The sequence below is a fragment of the Danio aesculapii genome, chromosome 17, assembly GCF_903798145.1.
Source record: "Danio aesculapii chromosome 17, fDanAes4.1, whole genome shotgun sequence".
NCBI lineage: Eukaryota > Metazoa > Chordata > Actinopteri > Cypriniformes > Danionidae > Danio > Danio aesculapii.
In genome coordinates this window covers 18,196,180-18,223,842 of record NC_079451.1, presented here as the reverse complement: position 1 = coordinate 18,223,842, position 27,663 = coordinate 18,196,180, and the positions used below count along the sequence as shown (strand labels likewise).

At 36.0% G+C, this 27,663-nt stretch overlaps 2 protein-coding genes across 9 annotated transcripts in view; both read left to right on the top strand.

Moving 5' to 3' along the window:
* The window catches only part of gphna (gephyrin a), a 194,389-nt gene extending 176,134 nt beyond the window's left edge, over window positions 1-18,255 (top strand). For all 7 annotated transcript variants that reach the window (XM_056477363.1, XM_056477359.1, XM_056477362.1 and 4 more), the window contains 9 exons: window positions 158-216; window positions 2,601-2,754; window positions 3,347-3,468; window positions 4,052-4,139; window positions 8,206-8,279; window positions 9,949-10,013; window positions 13,104-13,207; window positions 16,384-16,480; window positions 16,807-18,255. In XM_056477363.1, the coding sequence (XP_056333338.1) occupies window positions 158-216; window positions 2,601-2,754; window positions 3,347-3,468; window positions 4,052-4,139; window positions 8,206-8,279; window positions 9,949-10,013; window positions 13,104-13,207; window positions 16,384-16,480; window positions 16,807-16,940 (897 nt within the window). In that variant the 3' untranslated portion in view covers window positions 16,941-18,255. The remainder of the gene's footprint in view (window positions 1-157; window positions 217-2,600; window positions 2,755-3,346; window positions 3,469-4,051; window positions 4,140-8,205; window positions 8,280-9,948; window positions 10,014-13,103; window positions 13,208-16,383; window positions 16,481-16,806) is intronic.
* Window positions 18,256-21,241: 2,986 nt separating this feature from the next.
* The window catches only part of pals1a (protein associated with LIN7 1, MAGUK p55 family member a), a 50,223-nt gene continuing 43,801 nt past the window's right edge, over window positions 21,242-27,663 (top strand). For both annotated transcript variants that reach the window (XR_008839247.1, XM_056477236.1), the window contains exon 1: window positions 21,242-21,377. The gene's annotated coding sequence lies outside the window, so the exon portion shown is untranslated. The remainder of the gene's footprint in view (window positions 21,378-27,663) is intronic.

Here is a 27,663-nt window from a genome sequence, read left to right as displayed (position 1 = left end):
GTGAATTGTGCAGCTGTATTTTTATGGAGTTTGCAATAATGCGGTGCGTCTTTTTTTAATATGGATGCAAAAAACATACCACAAAACACCTAGCTGACAATTTCTAGTAACTTCACATATTAGCAAAAGTTTTATTTGGGTTGGTTATGAATTCTAGGGTACAGAGGAGCTGGAAGTGAGGATTCTGGTTCAGGCCCGTCCAGGACAGGATATAAGGTGAGTGACATCTGACATCTTCATTAATAGATGTCAGATTTTTCAGAAGTAAATTTATTATTTACCTTTTATCAAGGACTAATTGTGATTTTTGTTTGCTTTCCAATGATCTTGGGGATTATTTAATGAAATAAACAGTTTTAGATGAAGTTTGGAGTAGTTTTTTTTAAGCTTAAACATAAAAAAGCCTAATTGTGCAGAACATTAAAAATTATTTACTTTAGATTTCGGATACAGCCTATATTTATTTGAAGGGCAAATATATACATTTTAAAGTACCCCTATTATGGATTTTAAAAGGTTCATATTTTGGTTTGAGGAATCTTTAACAACAGGTCAAAAACACATTCATTTTTTTTATAATATGCATTTCTTTTTTACCAAATTATCCCAATGACTCCCATATGATTTTTTTTCAACGATTACTTATTTTTCACCCCAAACCTCTTCTTTGTATTACACTAATCTGTAGTGATTGGTCTGATGACCCAGTCTGTTGTGATTGGTCTACTGCATGCAGTGCGTGTCAGAAACCGAATTCCCATCACAGCTTTTAAGTGTTAAAACAAGCAGCCAGTGTGTAGTAAGTGTATAGTATGAGTGTGAGCCCAATACAAGAACGTATTGATAAATTTTGTACACCAGTGTATTGGTCTACTTATCATTATAACTCCAAGTAATAACAATGAGAAACATTTGGTTTTAATTGACATAGAAGCAGTTGAACTATTCTGAAATTTTACCGTAGGATTCTGCTGCATGGGAGCCTTGGTTGTTAATGCATGTTAATGTTAGTTTCGTAGCGCAGTGGTTTCTGTGTCCAGTGTGAAACCTGCCGGTTAGTCAAAGACCTAGCAGAGCAGAGACCCTGGTGACTGTGGAGGCTATTTCAGTACAGTAATCTCCTAGTCATGTTCAAGAAACCAGTCTGAGATGATTTGCGCTTTATGACATGACACTTTATCCTGCTGGAAGTAGCCATTAGAAGATGGTACACTGTGGTAATAAAGGGATGGACATGGACAGCAACAATGCTCAAGTAGGCTGTGGCATTGACACGATGCTCAGTTGGTACTAATGGTCCCAAAGTGTGCCAAGAAAATATACCCCACACCATTACACCACCTCCACCAACCTGAACCGTTAATAGAAGGCAGGATGGATCCATGCTTTCATGTTGTTGACGCCTAATTCTGACTCCACCATCCGAATGTTGCAGCAGAAATCAAGACTCATCAGACCAGGCATTGTTTTCCAATCTTATATTGTCCAATTTTGGTGAGCCTGTGAGAATTGTAGCCTCAGATTCCTGTTCTTAGCTAAGAGGAGGGGCACCTGCAGGGGTCTTCTGCTGCTGTAGCCCGTCCGCCTCAAGGTTCGACGTGCTGTGCATTCAAAGATGTTCTTCTGCATACCTCAGCTGTACCGAGTGGTTATTTGAGTCACTGTTGCCTTTCTATCAGTTCGAACCAGTCTGGCCATTCTCCTCTGACCTCTGGCATCAACAAGGCGCTTGCGCCAACAGAACTGCCACTCACTGGAGATTTTCTCTTTTTCAGACCATTCTCCGTAAACCCTAAAGATGGTTGTGTGTGAAAATCCCAGTAGATCAGCAGTTTCTGAAATACTCAGACCAGCCCGTCTGGCACCAACAACCATGCCACGTTCAAAGTCACTTAAATCACCTTTCTTCCCCATTCTGATGCTCGGTTTGAAATGCAGCAGATCGTCTTGACCATGTCTACATGTCTAAATTGAGTTGCTGCCATGTGTTTGGTTAATTAGACATTTGCTTTAACGTGCAGCTGGACAGGTGTACCTAATAAAGTGCCCAGTCAGTGTGCATATTTTGCATGTTACAGAGAACAAGACGGCAACCATTTTAGTCACACTTACAGGTTGTGATTCAGAGGAAGACGAAGCTGGTCCAAATAAACTGTTCTGACAACGTCCCAAGTACATCTTATCTTTGATTCTGATCCTTCCTTTAATAACAAATGGCCACCGAATCCCACATTGTAGCAGTGATCAGTGTAATGACAGGAACACAACACAAGTTTGGAGCTAAACTGTTTTGTTCAGACTTCAGAAGGAAATGGCTAAAGATTGAAATGGGTGACAATTCATATTAATGACTTTTTAAGAGTCAAAAATGTGCACTTTTAGATTTAAAACTCTAACTTTTAGATTTAAAAATTTCGTCCACTTTTCTAAACAACGTAATGGGACACTTTGTGCATACAAATATACTTGTTGTTTGATCTGAATTATTTTATCCTTGTCCCCTGATTGTTTCATGAGCAAGTAAACAGGCATCTTTGTTAGAAATAAAATTGCAAATCTGGTTTTAGAAAGGATGAAGTTAGTGTTCTCTTTTCGTGCAGGCCTATAGGACATGACATCAAACGTGGCGAGTGTGTGCTGGCTAAGGGCACTCACATGGGACCATCAGAGATCGGTCTCCTGGCCACTGTAGGAGTCACAGAGGTGGAGGTGCAGAAATTCCCCGTTGTAGCAGTCATGTCCACTGGCAATGAGGTACGATGATTGTCCATGTCTGTCAGTTTGTTGCTTATTCTTACTCATGGTAATTCAAGGCAAGGAAATTAATAATAATAATAATGAAATAATAATAAAAATATCAGTTATTACCATACTTCCCCAGTTGATTGATTATATTACGAATTGCAGTAATTGCTATAACTTATTACTAAGTTTTGTAAAAATGCTATGTTTAAATATGCAAATGAGGCATTATTTTATTAAATATGCACTAATTTGCTTACATTTCTAGCGCAACAATATGAACGTTGGATGAAGTCAGGTTCAAAATCCTACATTTTGATTTTGGGTATTTCTTTTTATCACTCTATAATTTAGAACAAACTGCAAAGAGCCACAAAATAAAAAACTTCACAGTAAAATGCTGTATATTATCAGACAAATTCTTTATGAAAACTAAAGTTTGGTGTATGCAAGTGCTGCTGAAGTGGAGATTTATGACTTACTTCAATTTGTGTCTACATTGTACTGAAAAAAACTGTGAAAAAGGTTTAGACAGTTGAACATTTCTGCCTGCAGTGTTTTGCTTTAAAACATGTTTGACTTCTTTTTTTTTTCATGAGTGCAGTTGTTAAACCCTGAGGATGACCTCCACCCCGGCAAGATCAGGGACAGTAACCGATCCACACTGTTGGCCACTATTCAGGAGCACGGCTATCCTACCATCAACCTCGGCATCGTCGGAGACAAGTCAGCATCACACACACACACACACACACACACACACGCACACGCACACACACACACTCACACACACACCCACGCAACCACACACACACACACACACACACACACACACACACACACACACACACACAGTCGACTCCACATGTCTAAATCTTCCCAACCTCAGCACTACTCTGAAACACCAGCTCATATATTAGAATCGATACAGGATCATACGACATCTCAGCAGAATTTAATGAAGAAGAACACTTTCTGCAGCGCTTTGAAGGATTTTTCCTCCTATTATATACTGTGGACAAAAACATGTATTAGGATATATATATATATATATATATATATATATATATATATATATATATATATATATATATATATATATATATATATATATGTTTTTCTATAAACTGTATATTTCAGGGAGCTTCACGGAGCTTTCATGTCAAAAAGTTTTTCTTTTTTTTTGTGCTAAGTTAATTTGTATACACTGTATCACTTTTTTTTTTGCTTTACAAGTATTACAGTAATGTGCCAAGTAGAAAATAGAAGTAATTTAGCATGACGTGTTTTTTAACTCTTCCCCCTGCAGCCCAGATGACCTGCTGAATGCCCTGAATGAGGGCATTAGTCGCGCTGATGTCATCATCACCTCTGGGGGCGTGTCCATGGGTGAGAAGGTCAGTTTGATTGGCTGTCTGGAAGTGCAGCAGCCTCATTAAAAGGTCACATGCTTGAAATGTCTAAGCTACTCCATGGAGGTCTGAGGCCTCACAGACCACTCTACTTCATGTCAAGAAGTTACAGAGTTTCTATTCTATTCCAGAGTTTATTCAGAGAATAGAGTTTCATCAGTTTACCCAGAAGCCATCAGATTGTACTCTTTAACCCTTTAACGCATACAATCACACTGGTGTGATCAGTCTAGGCTGGCCCTTGTTGCATACAATTACACTGGTTTGATTAGAACATTCAGTGCGTCATGTGATCAGCTGCTAAATTCAAATCTGCGTTTCAGCCATGGCTCGCACTAGTCAAGTTATTTTGATATAGTTATAGTTTATTATTATAGTTTTCAAACATATAACATTTATTTTAAGTTTCAGAAGTTCGAAAATACATAAATATAAAAAAACAAACATATTTTGTGGCAATGGGCTATATGCACAGCTAGTGCTTTTCAGGCAACTATAAACTTTCGGTGAAAGGTTTATGTGACCATTTTCAATTTCATAAGGACCTTTTTACAGCATTGATTTTGTAATGTAATTAAGATTCAATTAAGAATCAGTTAAATAGACTTAAACATTCATTTAGTTTTTGAAACTCCATTGAAAATACTGGGGTAAAATAAATTTCCATATTTTGAAGACATGCAATGCTTCTTCTCCGGTCGGATACCCACTTTATATATAGTATATCAATCAGCAAATGAAGATCGCTGATTTTTAAAGATTCTTAAACGTGGCGATTTTGTAATCAAGCGACAGTTCACCGGAATTGTTTGGGCTGGCCGTCTGAAAATCAGAAGTCTGTGTGCATATATCTTATTATGGTTATTTTTAATCATAATCAGATGCACATATGCATTTTTTAGGTAACTAGAATGTTTACTAGAATGTGTATTTTGGGAGTTGTTGATTAAACATTGTAAATCCAGCAACTTTGATATCTCCACTGACTAACATGGCAACGTCCAGCACACACCCATTACTATTCAGCTATTAAATGACGAGATGCATCTTCTTACACATATTTGAGAATCGTAATATCAGATATTTCTCAATATAATTAAGGAATTTGTCAAAATTTTCAGAAAAGGCAAAAAACAAACAAAAAAACAACAACAACACAAAAGTTATTTGCATAAATCATCGACCTTTGGTGTCACACGATAAACTTAACACGTCACCATGGAAATTTGAAAGTGACACATTGTAAATAACAGCCACATTAAAAAGAAACTCAAGCAGGGGGGGCAGTAAAAGTATTTCAAGTTTAGATGTGAAAAGGTGGTGATTATTTTGCATGTATTGATTTGATTTATAGTGTGCACTTTGTGTTCAGGCTTTGTTTAGAAGATCTTTAAAGTCACTTTACTTTTCACATATATTATTTACCTTTATTCCTCTTTTCGTTTTCCTAAAAATGGTATGTTGATATCCTGGTTTTATGAAGCCCCACCCTCAGAACTGCACAATGGGCTCTGATTGGTCACCTAGCTGATTGACTAATCACTTGGTGCACGTCAGAAACAATAGCTAAATTGTCATCCACCTATTCTCATGTGCATAAAAAACTGGTTGATGGAAATGCCAAGATGTGCATACATTTTGAATATACGCATAAAAACATATGTGCATAACTGAGTAGGAAAAACTTTTTATTCGATAAGAAAAGATGCACATAAACTATGATGGAAACACTTTTAACTAACAAATTCCAGTATGTGCATTAAAAAAGGTCATGTGATTTTGTTACAAGAGATCATGTGATGATAAAAATGTGTGTGAATGGACAAACCAGCAAGCTGACAGCATTATAAAACATCTGAAATGTTGTTTAGGTCATTCTAAAATGCCTTAACCATCTCAGTATTAGTGTTACTACATTATTAATGACCTCCAGAATCAAGAGCGTCTGTGCTCAGGCCTTCAAACGCCACAGCGCGTTCACTGCTTGTCAAGATTGCCTTTTGAGGCACAAGTCATTTATTGAATAAAGGAAAAGATTCACGCAGCTTCTCTTCACGCAGCAAATTCAGTTTTTACTGTTGATATTTGGCGCCAGATAATCAGGAAGTGACGATTTTGTTGGCTTTGACTCGTTGGATGAAAACGCTGCTTTATTCGCACATCTTATATGCGATAATACAGTTTTGCGCATAAAGTTAATTCACATTTTGGGATGGAAACATAGCTACTGTCACGCCTGATGGTAGAGTTTATGTCAATGTTAGTGCTCGTTATGTCATAAAAGAAGAATGAAACTCTTTGTAGTCCCTACCAGCTGTTTGTTGTAGGCATTAAAAAGCTAATTGTGTACAGAAAGTATCTCCCTTTGCATTGAACTGCGAGTGTTGGCACTTTACAGACGCTCTTACAAACTAAAGTTGAAGTGAAAAGTGAAATCATAATCAAGGACCCTTTAAAGGTGTAGGCCACCAACAAATCAAAATACTGTCTTTTACTCACCCTTGCTTCAAACATTTAGGAGTATCTTTCTTCTGTTAAACACAAAAGATATTCTGAAAAATGTTGGAAATCTATAACCATTGACTTCCATAATATTTCTTTGCAACATGGCAACGTCCAGCACACACCCATTACTATTAAATGACAAGATGCATGTTCTTACACATATTTGAGTATCGGAATATCAGATATTTCTCAATATAATTTAAAACTGTGTCAATTTTCAGAAAAGGCAAAAAAAAAACAACAACACAAAAGGTATTTGCATAAATCATCGACCTTGGATAAACTTAACACATCACCATGGAAATTTGAAAGCGACACATTGTTAATAACAGCCACATTAAAAAGAAACTCACGCAGGAGGGGCAGTAAGAGTATTTCAAATCAAAATACTGTCTTTTACTCACCCTTGCTTCAAACGTTTAGGAGTATCTTTCTTCTGTTAAACCCAAAAGATATTCTGAAAAATGTTGGAAATCTATAACCATTGACTTCTATATTATTTCTTTGCTACTATGGAAGTCAACGGTTACAGCTTTCATCAAAAGTTTGGGTGAACTATCCCTTTAAAGAGCTCATGCTGCTGGTCACGGTGTGTTTTACTGCCATCTAGTGTGATGCTGCTTGTTTCCTGTCACAAAGCAGCATTTGTTAATCTGACCTTTTCTTTTGGGTCTTAGCCCAGGCAGCAGATGATTTTACGCCCTATTAATTAAAACTCTTTAATTTGTCCTTTCACCTTATCAGGCATGGTTAGACGTGGCATTTGTTGTTCTGTACAAGAGGAAAATTCAAACATACACACTTTTTATTTGTTTATTTTTTAATTTGCCTTTCAAAAACATAACAATTTAGGCCAAACTCAATTCCAACATAATCTTATACAAACTGACTGAGACATGTCAGATATACAGTGAATCAAATATAAAGCCATAAAATTACACAAAACAAACAAACAAACAAATGAAACATGTATTAAATAACTTAACAAAAAAAAGAACAACATACCGTGCAGACATCCAACAGAAACTCTGTAAGGCAGGGGTCACCAAACTTGTTCCTGGAGGATCGGTGTCCTGCAGATTTTAGCTCCAACCCTAATCAAACACACCTGAACATGCTAATCAAGGTCTTACTAGGTATATTTGAAACATCCAGGCAGGTGTGTTGAGGCAAGATGGAGCGAAACCCTGCAGGGACACCAGCCCTTCTGGACCGAGATTGGTGACCCCTGCTGTAAGGGGTCAAATAAAACCATATTCTTGTAACAAATCATACAATTGTTCAGCCTTCTCACCCTTCATTATTTTTAAAGCCTCTACATACAGTAGGTGGCAAACTTCTTTTTAAAGACGACTGATTGAGGAGCTGTCTTCAAAATTTAGCAATTTATGAATGAGGAATTAAAGTATATGTAAACTATTTACAGTTAATTCATCATCTTTGTTATTCAAATGTACTCCAAATTTCACAATGTCCCAACAAATAGAAGGAAACACTGAAAACATACACACTTAACACTTAGCTGTTTTTTCTTTTCTTTTTTCAGGACTACCTGAAGCAGGTGCTGGATATAGACCTCCATGCCCAGATCCACTTTGGCCGAGTGTTTATGAAGCCAGGGTGAGTAAGAGGAGGAGAGTTTTGTTGTGCTCTGATTATTTTGTATATTTGTGAAATGACTGCCTTAACATACTTTCAAGAATTTGATGCCATGACCTTTAGCATTTTTGGCAAAACCAAAATATTGATAAGAACTAGTGACTCCCAAAAGTTGCGAAGTACCCCGCCAATAAATTGTCAAAGACAAAGCGATGTAGATATGAAACAGCTGTGTATTACTGTACAGTGCTTATTTATATGTGGATTGAGCTTTTTATGTTTAGTTTTCATTTCAATTTTAGTTTAATAGTTTTGTTTTTGTCATTTTAGTACTTGATCCTTCACTGATTATATCTTATTTTAATATTTATATATTTTATTTAATATTGTGTTTTATTTCGCCATTATTTCAGTTAACAAAAATTCTATGCAACAGTTTTAGTTAACAGCTACAACATTGTTTTTTAATTGTGATTGAAGCCATTGCTTCCTCAAAACCGCAACTAGACTGACATTTAAGGCATACAATAAGGAATACAACATACTAGTTATAGTATTACACAGCTCTTTTAACACGCAAAATAGTTATGGGGAAAAGAGATATTGATTTGAGATTAAATGGTTTTAAAATCCTACCTGTAATTTTGATATTTTTTTAGCTTACTTTATTTTTAAAAAGAGACTGTTATTAGATTTTAGCAGTTATTATCAGGCAAAAAAAAGAGGGAAAAAAATATAGGAAATACTGTGAACATTTCCTTGTTCTGGTAATTAAATTCATATTTATTAAAAAAATAATAATAATAAAGCAAAGAAAAAAAAATATATATATATTTTTTTAAACACATTTCTAAACATTTTTAGTTTTAATATCTCATCTCTAATAACTGATTTATTTTATCTTTGCCATGATGACAGTAAATAATACTTGACTAGATATTTTTCAAGACACTTCTATACAGCTTAAAGTGACATTTAAAGGCTTAATGATGGTTAATTAAGTTAACTAGGCAGGTTAGGGTAATTGGGCAAACTATTTTGTAACTATAATTTGTTCTGTAGACTTTCGAAAAAAGATTTAGCTTAAAGAGGCTAATCATTTTTACCTTAAAATGTTTGGGAAATATTTAAAAAAAGAAAAGAAAAAATCAAAGCAGGGCTAATAATTCTGATAATATATATATATATATATATACATACATACATATATATATATATATATATATATATATATACATATATATATACATATATATATATATATATATATATATATATATATATATATACATATATATATATATATATATATATATATATATATATATATATATATATATATATATATATATATATATATATATAATAATAATAATAATCTGAATTATTAGCCCATTTAAGCTTTTGAATTAAATAAAATATATTTTTTAGAAAAGACACACACACACACACACGCACACACACACACACACACACACAAATATGAATATAAATAATCTTGGATAACTTTGTTCATATTTTGGGGTTCATTGAATCTAAAAGATCATTGTATTAATTGGTAGCTCTAATAACGTTTTGGCTGTAATAACAAAGTAATAACAATCTAATAGCCTTTATATAATGGCCTGGTCAGAGCTGCTAAAAAAAGTGGTTTTTATAAAATTTATGCTTTATTCTATTTCCATTTCAGTTTGCCTACTACATTTGCCACCTTAGACATTGACGGTGCCAGAAAACTGATCTTCGCCCTTCCAGGTACAGTACACTGTGAGTTCGACATTTCAAGCATGCAAGTAAACCAAACTGAGACGTTTGGACAGGAAAAATGCCTCTATGCAAATGAAAATGCATTCATACGCAAACACAGGTGACTGATTTCCCTGTTTTGCCACATTTGTATTCACTAATCAAAAAAATCTTCCCTTTTTAAATCTGTATACACAAGCCTACGTATCCATATAGTACCAAATCCGAACTTAACGGTCCCTTTTCCATAAAAATACAATCAGCCCACAGTTGCCCACCTGTGAACCTTTCTGCAAACCTGCATCTCCCTGCTTGCCCACTGGCCCGCTCAGCTTCCCCAGGCTTGCCCCATCCCAAACCCACTGTACTCCCACCTTGTGCCTTCAGAAAGCAGGTGGTGAAGGCAGTGGTGACAGTGGCCGTTTCTATATTCCCCTTTAAAGGTAATTTCACCTACAGAGACACAGGGGCGACTCTTCTGGAGGCTGTGCCCCTGAGTGACACCGAGGCCTGCCGAATGCCTGTGCCTCCCCCCCCACGTGGAAGTAGGTGCTCTTAATTCAGAAACTAAGCCGTGTCTGTAGCCCGAGCTCAGAAAACGGAAATGGACTTGAAATTTGACTGGTTTTCAGAACCAGAATCTCTTTTTAGTGCACTTGGGCTCATTTGGGACCAGTATGATTATTTTAAACAAAACGTAAGAAAACCATGTCTAATCTGCAGTAACATCATCTAAAACACAGTTAAATGATATCTAGGAGATACTATTTTTGTTCTGATTTTTCAATGTGACACTTTCTGTTCTGTTTTCTGAGAGACGCTTTGTGTCTTTGCTTTTTTTTTGGTTTTGTTTTGCGTCCGTGGACCTCTTTGTAGCTATTAGTTCTGTTGCAACCTCCCAAAGCCCTTCCGTTTTGTGTCCCGTGATGTGGCTTAGTGTCTTGAAACTGCTATTTGCCTGAAATAGTCCTGTCCTCCTTTTGCTTTTATTGTCTCTCTTTCCTTCTCGTTGATGTGGTGGTGGGCACCTCTATTCTTGACATACTCCTCCTCTTCTTCTTCGACGTGTGCTACACATTTGTCTTGTTTGAGAGCCTTGGTTTGTCTTCACTTTTTATTTGATGGCTGTGGTCCAAATGAGAGTTCAGTTTCATTCCACAGTCCTGAAGATTTGAAATGTACATGAACACAGATGTACATTTGCATCATCAATGTGAGTGCAGCTTTCACACCAACCTGTCAAACTGAACTCTAAAGTCTAAGAGACTTTACAAAGAGGCAGTTGACCAAGAAATGAAAAGGTTTGTCATCATTTACTTATCCTCGTTTTGTTTGAAACTGGGAAGGCTTTTCTTATAGCTAATCGTCTTCTTTTAGTACATTTGAATGATTGAGGAATGCAAATTTCCGCAAGTTCATTTGATTGATCGTTGTTTATATTTACAGTCAATAAATGGATCATTAAAGAACACCTATGATGAAAATCAACTTTTGTAAGCTGTTTGGACAGAACTGTGTGTAGGTATTGTTTGTCCACTATCATATTGGAGTGATATAAACCCAATAAGTCTCTTTTTTTTTTTTTTCTTCATGATGTTAAAATGGGATCCAAATCCCAGTGATTTTTAGGCCCACCACAACGTGATGTAGGAGTGCAGTTTTCCCCACCCACTGAATTGATTGACAGGGACCATTTCTATAATAATCCACAGAACATGTTTCTACAAATAAACTGGGATTAAAATATTTGTTACAACTCTTTTATAAGTTTCAAACATTTTTTAAACAGATCATGTTTGTAATAAAGAGAGTAAAATTCCAATGTAATTCTTAACTATAATCACCACGGCCGCATGGTATCAGTAAACGCTAATAAATATGTGTGTGTACTACAAATGGCATTTGTGTGAGACTCATCATTTCAGAAAGACCTGAATAAACTCCACCTCAAATACATGAAATTAACTTACTTGGTGTTTTTCACTAATGAGCTGTATTTCAGCCTCACCCGAGTCTGCCTCTGTCACTGACTGCTGTTTATCTGACGTAACACATGATAAGAAGCAGATACGCACGTGGGAACGGTGGACGGGGAGAAACAGCTGATTTGTATTTAAAGCCACAGGCTACAAAAACAGCTACACTGGCATAGTCTGGTGACGCAATGATGTTAATCGAATTATGCGCTATAACATGTGAAATGGGATCATGAAAGGAACATTCAAAAATCAACTCATGTAAACACCTTAATCATATTATTGTCTTATCCAGATTAAGGCAAATCATTCGATTACTGATGTTCATGTAAACATAGTGACAGCCATCCTACATACTGGCATATTTATATATAATGTAAATGGTCATTTTTGAAATATGTCGACATATGTGGACACTTCATGCTTCTGCCGAATTATGAGTGTTCTACATGCAAGTGACTGGACTTGACAAACTACCAAGTAGATGCACGCTTTTGCTCTCCATATGCACCAGACACTTTCTTATAAACACTCAAAAAGATTAAATGAATAAATAAAAATTAGGGCTGGGCAAGTTAAAGAGTTATTATCACATTAATTCATCAATGCAGACAATTATTTGATCTTTCTAATCCATTTAAAGATAATTAACAAACTGATATCGATTTCTAAAGTGGACACTGTCTATCACAACATGCAATGCAACAACCCTAGACCGTGAACTGATCTCCCATCTTGTTTCTTCAACTTTTCCGTTATCTGTTGATCAGCTTTTAGCGTAAAAAATTTCAGCGTCTTAAAACTATGCATGTTAATATCATCCTTACTTACTCGACCATCAATAAGGTGTTTTGATTTAAAGGATCATCAAACATTATTCAACTGTTAATGAATCATTGTCATCCCTAGCTCAGGCAAGTTCAAACCAACATGAGAGTGAATAAATGATGACGGTGTTTTCATTTTGAGGGTGAACTGAAAGACATTGTTGGTGCTTTATCAGGAGATAAACTGAATTCCTACAGTGTGTGCAACAGAGGATTCACAATTCACAAAGATTCTGCACCCAAATCAGCTCTGGTCAACACCTGGCCTCAACAGTCATCTCTCCTTTCTCTCTCAGGTAATCCAGTGTCAGCTGTTGTAACCTGTAACCTCTTTGTCATCCCTGCATTAAGAAAGATGCAGGGGATCCTGGACCCACGGCCCACCATCATCAAAGCCAGGGTAAGCGCATCACTATAGCTCATGTTTTCACAAGTATTTTACTTATTACTATTTGAAATATCTAAACTAAGCCTGAATATTTTTATTTAGGAAAAAACTTTCCAAAGCAGAGCATCATATGTTTTACTCCACCACATTTCTTAAGAACATATTTAAGCAACAATTGTTTTTATTATATTAAAAAATAAACTATACAGACATTAATGTTGTTAAAAAAGCCATTATTATTTAAAATTGACAAAAATTCTGAGCATATTGTACATGTATAACTGTGGTTATAAGCAATCACTTTCACAAAATCATGTTTAGAGACAATTAACTGTATCATTTTCAAAAGTTTGCATTTTCAAGGTTGTTTTGGAATTAAATATAGTTTAAAAATTCTCACCTGATGGGAGATGTGATATGGGTTAATGCACATTTTGAAGTTTCTAGTGAGAAACGAGTGATGGAAACTCCAAATTTTAAATAAAAATCTATTAATTTTGTTTTAAATTTAATTCATTCGCAAAAAAATCTTTTTTTTTTTTGCACAATATGAGGTGGTTTTAGATGTTTTGCGAAAAAAAGGTTAATGCGAATAATTGGAAATGGAAACACATTGGTCGAATAAATCATTATGTTTTTATTGTTTGCTTACTGTTGGTTACCAGGTTATCAATACTAGTCAGCCGCTCTAACAGCTTGGTGGAAACACATCCAATTCACATTTAGTTTTTTTTCTTCTTTTTTGTTGAACTTTGAAACGATTTGCTTCAAGTTAGCATGGAGACCTGCAAAATGACAGTATTGTGAACCTGCTAATTATTTTCAACGAACCTGTTAAATCATCTTGCAAGTTATACTGAATGACAGTGCAATTGGCAAACTGGATTGGACCCATTGCAGCTGTTATGAGTAAATAAGTCAGTTAATCAATCCAGTCAGGTCTTCATGAGAAGAGTTTAGGCAAGGCAAGTTTATTTATATAGCACATTTCATACACAATGGCAATTCAAAGTGCTTTACATAAACAGGAATAAAAGAAACAAGTATAAGAGAAATAAAAAGAAATAATAAAAATGATAAAAAATAAAATAAAATAAAAGCTGATAAAATGTGTTATAAAAGAATTAAAAAGAAGAGAAAAACATAGTAGTTCAATCTGTCGGACGTAGCACAGTGCTCATTCAGTAAAGGCACAGCTAAACAGATGTGTTTTCAGTCTTGATTTGAATGTGCCTAATGTTGGAGCACATCTGATCATTTCTGGAAGCTGATTCCAGCAGTGAGGGGCGTAATAGCTGAAAGCCGATTCACCCTGCTTTGACTTAACTCTTGGGATTTCTAATCTATTTGATCCTAAAGATCTGAGTGATCTGTTAGGTTTGTATTCAGTGAGCATTTCTATAATGTATTGAGGTCCTAGGCCATTTAGTGATTTATAGACCAGTAATAATACTTTAAAATCTATTCTGAATGTAACTGGGAGCCAGTGTAAAGACCTGAGGACAGGTGTGATGTGCTCTGATTTCCTGGTTTTGGTCAGAATTCTGGCCGCAGCGTTCTGGATGAGCTGCAACTGTCTGACTGTCTTTTTGGGAAGGCCAGTGAGGAGGCCATTACAGTAATCCACCCTGCTGCTGATAAAAGCATGAACAAGTTTCTCTAAGTCTTCACTGGAAACAAAGCATCTAATTCTTGCAATGTTTTTGAGATGATAGTATGCTGATTTACTAACTGCTTTGATATGACTATTAAAACTCAGATCTCACTCCAGAGTCACACCAAGATTCTTGACCTTATTTTTTGTTGTTTGACCCTTAGAGCCAAGGTACGCATTCACCTTGAGAACCTCATCTCTGTTCCCAAACGCAATCACTTCAGTTTTCTCTTTGTTTAACTGAAGAAAGTTTTGGCACATCCAATTGTTAATTTCATCAATGCATTGGCAGAGGGTGTCAATGGGGCTGTAGTCATTAGGCAGTAAGGCTAGGTAGATCTGAGTGTCATCAGCATAGCTGTGGTAGGAGATTTGGTTTTTTCTCATTATTATTCTCATTAATTTAGTGAAGTAAACTTGTTCCAAATGTATGTGAAAACAAGGGGGGATGTGCATTGAGAGTGCATCTATAGCCGGCAGCTAGCACTCTGTAACTCTCACATGGTCATCCACTGAAGCTAAGCAGGGATGCGTCCGGTCAGTACCTGGATGGGAGACCACATGGGAAAGCTAGGTTGCTGCCGAAAGTGGTGTTAGTGAGGCTAGCAGGCGTTGCCCAACCTGTGACGTGGACTCTATACTGCTCAGTGAATGCCGTCTTTCGGATGAGACATTAAACCGAGGTTCTGACTCTCTGTGGTCATTAAAAATCCCAGGATGTCCTTTGAAAAAGAGTAAGGGTTTAACCCCGGCATCCTGTCCAAATCATGCCTCATGCCTCGGCCTCTGACCATCATGGCCTCCTAACCCTCCCCATATCATAATTGGCTTAATCACTCTGTCTCCTTTCCACCAATCAGCTGGTGTGTGGTGTGCGGTCTGGCGCAAAATGGCTGCCGTTGCATCATCCTGTTGGATGCTGCACACTGGTGGTGGATGAGGAGATTCCCCCCTTTGTGTAAAAGTGCTTTGAGAGCCCAGAAAAGCACTAAATATAGCACTATATTATCAATAATAACAGATTTACAAATGCAAACTTTAAATACTCACATTATGACTTTTTTGTACTTTTAAAGAAATACATACATACATACATGTATATATATTTATTTATTTATTTACTAGACCAATCTTTTAAGTACTTAGCAAAAACTATATAATACACAAGACATGTCACTCGTATCATTTTGAATGGGGAAAAGTGTAACGGTCAATAGGGCAAATGAAGCCCCGCCTTCTCATACAGGAGCCAAACATCGATCGCTACAGACTGACTCCTGGAGAAGGGCTCGGAGAGACTTGCTGTTGTTTAAATTTATTGATGATTCCTAATATAAAATTCAATCATAAGTTTTGGAGATTTGATGTATCCCCATTCAAACAGAATGCCCGAGCTTACAGCCCAAGAGACGTTTCAAAAATGGCTACCAAGTGAAATGACTTGTCTAAAAGGGACTTTAGTTCTAGTGACCTGCGTTGTGATTCTGTATAACTGGAACATCAACAATATTTGCCCGTTTTTTTCCCTCCGCAGCTCTCCTGTGATGTAAAGTTGGATCCACGTCCAGAGTACCATCGCTGTATACTGACATGGCACCACCAGGAACCTCTTCCCTGGGCACAGAGCACAGGTCTACATTACTATTATTATTGTATTTATGCACACCAGCCTGATCTCATGAGAAAACGTAACTATTTCACGTTTTGTCATTCGTATGAATTCATACGAGATCAGGAAAATGTACGATTATTAAAAGGAAGCTTGGCACCAAACCCCCCACCCCTAAACCCAACCGTCATTGGGGGATGAGCAATTCGTGCCAATGTGATCGTACAAATTAGCAGCTAAATCAAAAAGTTACGAATTGCCATGAAATAGCGCTGTGCTATTTAACTTATTTATATGCTACATTACAATAGTAACACTTTTTTTCTTTCCTTTTATTTGTTTTCTCAGGAAACCAAATGAGTAGTCGGCTAATGAGCATGCGCAGTGCCAACGGCCTTCTGATGTTGCCTCCTAAAACAGAGCAATACGTGGAGTTGCACAAGGGCGAAGTCGTGGACGTCATGGTCATAGGACGGCTATGATGTCATCTAACGAGGACAGACCAAGTACAGAGCAAGAAAGTGGTGCATGTCCACATATCATTACTATTCTGTAATATGCAACGGCACAGCTAGTTTTTGTTGATTTGGGAGAAGTTGATCCAGTATAATCAGCGTTTCGAACAAAGACGAATATGTGAAATTTATGAAAATACGACTTCGACGACATAGTATTTCAAAGACAGAAAATATTATACCTTTTAAAGTGAGAATATATATATATATAAATATATATAAAATATAAGAGATTTATTCTGTAATATATTGTTATAATTATGATTAATATAATGATGAATATTATCATATTAAGCAACTCTGTTCTCTTTCATTGCAATTGCTTTGTGTGTTCAATGCTAGAACTTATAGATAGCCGTAGCATTTTAATAGACAGCTGTTGGCGCCTGTCACGTACATCGGAAAGCTTATTTTCTCATCGGTAGAAAATGTGTCACTGAGGAATGAAAAGCTCTTCGAAATGACAACAGGGGATCCCTTCCGATCTCCGACAGGAGCTGGATCTTTTCATCTCTCCTCAAAGTGCACCAAGGTGACCCAGCTATCGTTCCCTTTAGTATTATATGCTCCATAAAGACTTCATTATGCTTCATAAAGGGTTTACAAAACCGCTTTGCTTGTTGTTTATCTTGTGAGTCGTGTTTATGTGCGCAGTGCCAAAAGCCAGGGCTGTGGGGGGAAAGTCATGTGGTCATGATGCCGAAAAGTAGCGCGTGCTGTCGGGAAGCACAGACTTTACGCGGATTGTTTTTTGTTTGTTTGTTTGTTTGTTGTTGTTTTTTTTTGGAAATGATGACCGGTGGGGGTCTCTGTGTAAATTCTGTGCTACTGCAGCAAACACAAAGGTATGTCCTGTGCTACAGGCTACCCCCTGGAACATACTTCATAATAAACTGGCCCTCATAGCTCTGCCCTTATTACTCTCTATTTTACCCCCTACCCTTACATTTAAACTCGCCCGGCCCAAACCTAGAGGCTGAGCTTCCTGGAAACTTTGATTTTGTTTCATTTCAAAGATGAAGACACAGCTTATTTAAGTGCTGACAGCCTTTTTAAACGAATTACATAAAATGTACAGTCCAAAAAATGCAAGAGAGATATTGTACAGACAAGTGACCAGCACTCCTGAGAAATATACTATGGTATTCAAAAGATATTGAAAAACTCTGTACTATAATATCATTTTCTGTAATACCGATCTAATGCGAGAATTAAAATTCTTGATCATTATGTAAAGACGTGGTTCAGTTTCTTTTTTTAAATAAACACTGAAAGCTGATTACCTTTGAGTTCTCCATATCTGTCTTTTTTCTCTCGCTTGTATAAGTAATATTTATTGAATAGCTATTCATTCGTTCATATTCTTTTCGGCTTAGTCCCTTTAATAATTAGGGGTCGCCACAGAGGAATGAACCACCAACTTATATAGCATATGTTTTACGCAGCGGATGCCCTTCCAGGTAAAACCCATTACTAGGAAACGTCCGCACAGACTCATTCACACACATACACTACAGACAAATTAGCTTACCCAATTCACCTATAGCACATGTCTTTGGACTGTGGGGGAAACGGAAGCACCTGGAGGAAACCCACGCCAACACTTGGAGAATATGCAAACTCCACACAGAAATGCCAACTGACCCAGCCGAGGCTCGAACCTTCTTGCTGTGAGGCGACAGCACTATCACCACCGCACCACCTTACTGTTGAACACTTAAAGGGGTCCTATAACCCCCCTCCTTACAAGATATGAAATAAGTCTCTGATGTCCCTAGAGTGTGTATGTGAAGTTTCATCTTAAAATAGCCTAAATTATAAAACAACAAGTCTGCGAAGGTGTCTCTTTTAGGCTTTGATTCAAATAGTGGTGTTTTGGTGACTGTCGCTTTAAATTCAAATGAGATTATGCTCCCAGCCCTCTTTTCAAAAGATGGTGGGGCTACAAATGCCTATGCATCAGCATATAGTGCAGGCCCGGCACTACGGGAGGGAAAAGGGGGGGCATTGCCTTCCCAGTTTACATAAAGGATTGTTCTCTCAAAACTGAAAATTCTTCCTGTCATTAATTACTAACACTCCAGTAATTCCAACCTTCAGAACACACATTTAGATATTTTATAATATGAAATAGCAATTAAATTATGAAAATTGTGAGATTAAAGCTAGGCATATAGTCCAGAGATCTGGTCCCCGCGTCAGGTCAGGTGCGCCCGTATATAGCCTTTAAAACCCGCACACGGAGGCGGAAGCGCACTCAACTCACAAGGGAGAAAACTGGACTAATAGATGAGTCGAGCAGCCTAATTCATTACATGTTTTGGTTAACTAATTCTTTAAATACAAATTTCTTGAGCTCTAAAAGGAAAAAACACAAAAGAAATTTGCTGTTAAATTAATTTTAGCAAAAACGCAACTGCCAGTCATTTTTAGTTAGGGGATTTGTAGCCTAATGAAAATGTTTAGTTCACTGCACAGTCCCACAGTAGTCTACACTATAATTAATATTTTAAATTATTATATTCATTATTATTATTAATATTAAGCTAAAATTGACAAAACGCTGAACCCTTTTGAATGTTTGCTTTTATTTTGACATTGCTAAAGCGCACTTTTACAGTTTTGTAAAGAAACATCCTATTATGCAGAAGCAGTCAAGTTAGGACACTTAAAAAAATGTCTTTTGAGTTTAAAGATGATCGGCCTGCAAAGTCAAGTTTACAGTTTTAAATGAAATAGGTATAGTGGATAGTATAGAAATGGATAGTGGATAGAAATAGTAAGTGGATTTGCCGCAGATCTACCTCTCACATGTGCTGCAGGTAGGCTGAATGATAATCTTTTAAAAATATGTAATTTAGGCTATACTGCTATTTGCTAATGCAAAATTAAACACCAGAAAATATATTGTAGGCCTATTTTAAGAGCTGAAATACAGTTAGCATATCGATTTTTTTTATTTTATTTTTTTTGACTTGTAGCTCATGGCCCTACAAAATGAAAATAACCTGAAAACAAGTTATTAAAATAGGCTTAATAAATAAATAGTTATGCTGATTTCACTATATTTATTTACCGGTTTTATAAATAGTCTAACCTTGGGTTAACTTACAAGTGTGAGCATAGTTTGACGTCTTTACCTAAAACTTTAAACATGTGTAGGCCTATTAAAACGGAAAGAAATAAGGAGAATAAAATATGATTTAAAGCACTCGTTTGGCGCTGAAGCCATGATCTGTCTGCGTTAATAAACGGTATCGTTGCATCACCTTCATTGATAAAATCAGTATTTGCAAATTATTATTGTGCATATTATTATTATTACTACAAAAAAGTATATTACTGCCTTAAGTCAGTAACTTAGACAGTAATGCAAAGTAATGACAAATATGAATAAATAGCCTAAATGAAAGGAACAAGAGGGACCAAAATCAGTCACCAGGTCTAGTGCCCCCCTATAGGATTAAAATGCCCCTTCAGTTATGACATCCTGGCGCCAGGCAGCAGATTCAAGACAGGACTAACTGTGAAAAACTGAAAATGTCAAAAGTATCTCAGAAGAAGATTCCTGTGTTTATTTGTGCATCCTAAAACGTCACAATTATAAGTCACTGACATTATCTTTGGCAGGTATAGTGCTAAAACTCTAATGGCAGACGGCTGCTTCTTACTCAGGGCTGTCTATGCTAATGAGGGAGAGAACGTCACCAATGGGTTTCTGCAGTTATTATGAAGTGTGATTATAAAAAACACAATTTATTTTTACCATTAGAGGTTGGCTAAAATCCACACATCGTGACTACTGATAAAACACCTTATAAAATAATTTTTGCATAATAGGTCCACAAAGATGTTTTGAAGATTATTGAAAACTAGAGTTTTATATTTGCTGGACTAGGTAAAACGGAGGGTCAGTCAACACATTGTTCATTTGGAGGTGAACTATCTCTTTAAATCTCTATACTCGCAGTACATCATACAAAATATGACGACAAAAACACTTTGTCAAATTAGTTCGACTGTTATTACAATTGTGTATTTACAATCCTTAAAAGTACCTAATCTGAACAAGCCTCCAAAATTCCAATCCTTTAATTCAGCTCGATCGAAACTGACCGGCTTGTCGTTCAGTCGACATTGTCAAGGAAAACCCCTTCTGATTGGACTGCGGAGTTTAAGTGTGGTGGATCTGCCCAATCAGAATCGTCGTCTCATAGGGTTGTCGGAGGCGCTGTTGAGCCACTCTCCGTCAGTCAGTCAGTCCCGAGCCTGAAACTGTCGAGCCGTAGCGACCCGTCACACAACATGACAACAATCTAACGTGCAATTCTGTGGACAAAACCGCCTGTTTGGACGTATTTATAGGCTTAGTGGACGTAAAGGACGGCATATCTGACTAAAGAGGTAAGCTAAGCCACTCTTTCAAGTTGTTTTGGCCCTAAAACGCGGCGTCAGTGTTGTTTGCAACAGGTTGCCTGGGAAAGAAAGCAACGCTGCACTTCGGGAAGTGGTCAGCTAGCTGTGTTAGCTATGCAAATACTCAGCAAAACATTAAAGCACGCACTCATTTGTCTTAAATTAAGCTCTATAAACATTTAAGAGACTGTTTATAAGATGTATAAGTACTGCGTTTCGCTGTTGGTTTAGTTTAGTAGGAATATCAAGCTCATACAGCTACTGTCTCAAAGCCTAATGAGTCGCCTACCTAGGGAGCATTTTTAGGCATCATTAGCGCGTCCAGTGTTCGAAAAGTGGCAACTCACCAGGTCTTGAGACTGGAAACCTGTGGTTTTGTTTTAAGTAACTGAAATGGCAAAGTTGTGGATTCATTCACTCCCCCTATAAACAACCTGTTGAAACTGCGTGGAAGTTTCTTGAATCGATACACGGACTACCATTGTTCATCTACCTTCATTACAGCCATTAGGACACAAATGTCGCATTGTTACCTTCGGATTGGTTCAGAAATCTGATTGCGCTGCCTTTTTATATCGTCTGTGGAGTGATTACTGGACTGTGGATCAAAGCTGACATGGAAAGGGCGTTATCGTTGTATTTTATGACTGGGAACTGCAGGTGAGTGTGTGTCACCATTCTGACATAAATCTACAGTTCTGAGTTAATCATTCTGTTTTATTAATTGATTTAAAATGTAGTTATTTATTGAATTGGTCACTCAGACAGATATGTGTTTACTAGATATGCTAAAGTGTTTATGTTCTTTTAAAACTGAGTGTTAAGTGTTCAGGTTTATTTTATCAACCTCTCTTCATATTCAAAGGCGTCTGACAGTTTGATGTGCTAGTAAACCTTGGAAATTTTTGGGAGTTTTTCAGTGTTGTAGACCTTTTCTCGTTGTAAATCTACTTTTCAAAATCATATTACTGATATATTTCTATGCACACAAAACTCATCAAATTATAGCATGCTTTTGTTAAGTTTTTGTTGTTTTTAGATATGCACCGGATGCTTGGTTTTATTTTTTTTGTATAAATTGAAATCACCCCAATGATGTTTTAAATGACTGAAAAAGTAAGTAAATATTAGTCTGAAAATTGGTCCAGCAGCAGCTACAGGGGAAAAACTGAAGAAGAAAAGAAACAGTAATAAAATAAAGATAAATTATTATTAAATTACTTAATGAAATAAAATTCAGAGTTAAGTATTTTATTAGGTTTAGCACATTAATATAAAAACATTGAATTTAAATATTTTTTTATAATTCAATACTTAAAACAAAAAACTTCTGATAAGTAAATGACCCGAAGTTTGAGTAAAATTTAAAAAATAGATTAAAACAAATTTAACATCATAGATTATATATTATTTAAAATTACAAAATTATATTAGAATGAATAATAATAATCAAATTAAGAGTAACTGAATATTATAAATAATAAGGTAAAAGTAATAATTTAATTCAATAGTAGCTTAATATTTTTCACATAGAACTTTATGCTTTGTAATATAGATTATTTCACTCTATGAGGTATTTTTTGATAACTATACAAGAACTATGATTGCCTATTATGTTTTTTTAGGTTGGGTTTAGGACAGGAACAGGAATACCTTAAAAACCATATACAGTTAAAGTCAGAATTATTAGCCCCCTTTGAATTTTCTTTTTTTAAATATTTCCCAAATTATGTTTAACAGAGCGAGGACATTTTTACAGTATGTCTGATAATATTTTTTCTTCTAGAGAAAGTCTTATTTGTTTTATTTCGGCTAGAATAAAAGCAGGTTTTAATTTTTTATGAACCATTTTAAGATCAAAATTATTAGCCCCTTTAAGCTATATTTTTTCCGGTTGTCTGCAGAACAAACCATCATTATACAATAACTTGCCTAATTACCCTATCCTGCCGAGTTAACCTAATTAACCTAGTTAAGCCTTTAAATGCCACTTTAAGCTGTATAGAAGTGTCTTGAAAAACATCTAGTCAAATATTATTTACTGTCATTATGGCAAAGATAAAATAAATCAGTTATTATGAGTTAATAAAACTATTATGTTTAGAAATGTGTTGAAAAAAATCTCTCAGTTAAACAGAAATTGCGGGAAAAATAAACAAGGGGATAACAATTCTGACTTCAACTATATGTTGTTGTTTTCTTATTTACAATAAATAAAAGTCCATAATGTTAAAGTCTATCAGGGTGTGAAACTTGACCCATTGACTTTGTAAGTGAATCTTTGGTGCTTCTCTGTCAACAAAATTTGTCTGTTTCTCTTGTAGATGTTTCTTTTTATATATAACCAAATCACAAAAAGACATTCCTACCAAGCCAGCGTTGGCTGTGATTCATGTCTTTAATCCATTATTAAGAACACAATTGATAATCTTATCATTTCCTCAGATCACAAGCTGCTTGTCAGCTGGCTGCTCTGTGTTTTTTAAAGATAAGTCTTCCCTGCATGCTGTGATAGTTCAGCTCATAGCTGGCTGTAAGTAACCTGTGTCAGCACCAAAACACAGATAATCTTCCCTATACTCTTGATGCCTGTACCAAGTCAAACATCTTTTTTTTTTTTTTCCCTTTTTTTTTTTTTAAATAAAATGATTCAGCGCTGTTGATGATGATAATAATAGGTTATTTATGTCAGTTTCATTTGTGTGGCGCAGGTGTGGAGTTACTGCACAAATAAATGATGCTATAACAGATGATTGAGGATTTTGGCTCTGGATCAGATGAGTTTCTTTCAAGGAGACGGTATCTGTTTTCAGAGTAGAGTGAGAGGTGTTAATGCCAGCATACTCTAGAATCATGTTACTTCACCGCCACGTTCCTTCGGAGTCTGGCCTGGCAGCCTAATGAAATCTGTTGGCCTGTCTGATGGATATATTGTAGAATACAGTGTAGTGTGACTCCCTTCAGAGACCATTTAAACATATTATTGACTATTCATTTAAATAAAATATTTTAAAATATTTAAACGATATAGTAATAATATTAAAATATGTTAATCAAATAAAGATCAATTTGATCTTATTTAAATAAATACAATTATTTCATTTTAATGTAGTAGTAGTAATAATAATAAACATGTTTTTTGTAGAATTTGAAATTCATTGTATGACGTACAATTAGAGCATCTTCTACATGCATTTATTTCTATCATCACAAATTTAATATCACTTTTTTAATGAATTAATTTAACTTTCATTGAGTTGCAAGTAAAACTGCATCTGAATACAAAATTGCAGTGATCTATTTTTCATGCTGCAATAGCTTGGCAGTAGGATATTTTAATTGTCAATATTTTCTTACCATGTGTCATATCATTCAGTATCGATAATTATTGAATATTTTTAACAGTAAAGTTAGGAATATTAGGATTTTTAACCACTTTATTTTAATAGACCAACATTACTAAGGCAAATAGTTTTAATAGTCAAAAGCAAAAATATTTAAATAAAATATCTGATCTCTTTATAATAAAATTAACATAAGTGTTAAAGAGACTCTTAAACTTGCTAAATAAAATGTTTCAAAGTGTGTGCAATGGTAAAGTGTAAATGCTGAACAATCAAAGCAAACTTTGTGTGTATAATAATGATAAAGTAAACCTCAAACTTTGTCAACAAAACCAATTATGATAATAAAATCTGAGCTTTCTAGTAAAGGAACCAACCATTTTTATTCAAATGCATATTACAACATTACAAATTGTGAATTTGAATGACTATATTACCCCCTATGCTAAAAAATCTTTCAGATGGGGTGCTAGTTGCTGGCATGCGCAAGAAAAAAAACCAAAAAGCCACTCGGGCAACATCCTTACATCCTTTTTTAATTACAATCTCCTTACTGCTGCTACAGAGCATGTGTGATCATTCTGACCTGACCTGAAGTGACGTGCGCGTGGATTCCTTGACCATTTACAATGGTTCATTTTTTTTTTTACATAAATCAGTGCACTCGGTGCATTCGGAAAAGTTGAGATGTTTTCGTGCAAGTCACATGCCTCCGTTGGAAATGACAAACTTACACCATAAGGTTTTGACATTGCTTCCAAGGTGCGTGCTACAGCAGTCACATTTTAATAAAACTATAGCGCTTCATACCAAAACTTTATACCGTATCTTTTTTTTAATCAATATTGACAATGGTCAATACCGATTTTATCGCCCAGCCCAACTTTCTTAGCTAAATTAGTACACATTTTTATAAAAAAATCAATCATGCTAACCCCAGACATGCATCTGAATGAAAGTATACACATTTTAATCACCCTCATGTTGTTTTGTTTGAAAAAATAAATAAATCAGCCATTAAAATGCCTGTATTTGTCAAACTGTATCATATCCACGCTGGTGACAAACACCAGGATCAAATGTTATCAGCTTATATTTTATTATGATGTGTGGAACTAGCAAGTAGGCTGATAGTCCGAAGTGTTTCAGCTTCATTCTCAGATGTGAGGTGCTGATGTTGGAAGAGAGTTATAAATGTGTAGACAGGCTTTTTATCACATAGATGGTGGTACTGGAAGGAGCTGGGACCTGTGCCAACAATGTACAGAACCACTGTAACCCATCTGTGTCCCCTGAGGAATTCTCAGTATGTTCAGGCTCTGCTGTCCTGATGGACCACCACGGCTTGTAATTAACAAGCCACAAACTCTCCTACAGAGCTCATCCAAAATGCCGTGGGGCTACTCTTCTGTCTAGACCATGGATTTTTCAACTAGTTGTCAGGGGGGCCAGTGAAGGACAATAACAACATGCTGGCCCCTGACTGTTCAAACAAATCACTCCTGCAAGGAAAAAAAAAACGCATCTCTTAAATCACTGACCTGAAAACGCTTCTAATAAGTTGTGTGAGATGTTTGTTTTGAAGGCTTGTCACTTGGCTAATGTGAGGAATCCTTATTAATCTCCTGATTCCATTTGGGGTCCTTCAAATCTCTCAGTCATCGCAGGCTAGTCCAGGTGCGTCCAGTCAAAAGTAGATGAGCCACAGATCATCAGCACTGTGTCTAATTGGCTTCCCATGCTATAAATTGCAACACATCATCAGCATACTTTTTAAAGAACGGAATCATTTAACTTAGGAGCACTGTTTTAGCTGTACGTCTGCACTGGTAATGAATTCATCTCATTTCGGATTCAGGAACATCATATTTTCAATATTGACACGCTGGGTTGTCTGCTTGACTAATAATCTTAATGAAGATTTGTATGATTAGGCTAGTTAAGGTAGTGTTAGTCTTGTGGACCCGGACCTTTGACTCTTGACAGGTCTGGACCTTTTCACAGCTTATCCTTGTAAAGAACTGACAGGAAGACACCATCAGATTTACATGTAAAGTGAAGCGCAATTCACTTATTATCATTCACTTATTCACATGCTATTTGTTTTCCTCCTGGTTTTATATGTATTAATGATTTGGTTTAGAAATGTAGCAGTTAGCAGATCAACACAAACAGGGCAAATTGTTTTGTATACAGAGACAGAGATGTACTTCAAATAATGCTAACCAATCAATATAATTCACACAGCTGCTCTCCTGTTGTTATGTAAAACTATGACTTGAGCTTAAACTGGATTCTGACTCATTGCAAGTCTGAATGAAAAAAAGCTTCAGAAATCAGACCAGGTTTTCTTGTTGGATTTTTGTAGTTTATTGTGTAGTTGAGTGCAGTGGTCAATATTCAGTATTTACGACCTTGTTAAAGTTGATGTTTTCAAAGTTTGGGAGGTGGGCCTTTACACACTGCAAAGTTATCATTTTCCCATTTTGGTGTGAAAAAAAATTGAAATACCTGATGGTGAGCATTGTGTGTACTGCCGGGTGCTACCAATACAGCTGAGATCATCCTTAAAGAGTGAAACCTTACAACACATTTTTGAGACTGTTGGCACATATATATGTGTCACGTTGATAATAACACTGTTAAGACACCTACATTTCACTATCGAATTTGTTCTCTTAGTTTAAAAAGAAATTTTAATGCAACATAATGGCCATAAGGTAAATGCGCAAATTCTGAGTGATAAATGGCCGCCAGTACACTGTGACATCACAGGTTTTCAGAATTCTGCACATTAATTCATGAGAAAGAGCTGGTTCAGTTCTATTGCCGCACACTATTATAAAAGAGACATAACTATATTATTATGCATGAGAATGTTGCCTCTGACTCTTCCGTCTTACCTGTTACAGTGTCATTTTTCAGAGACA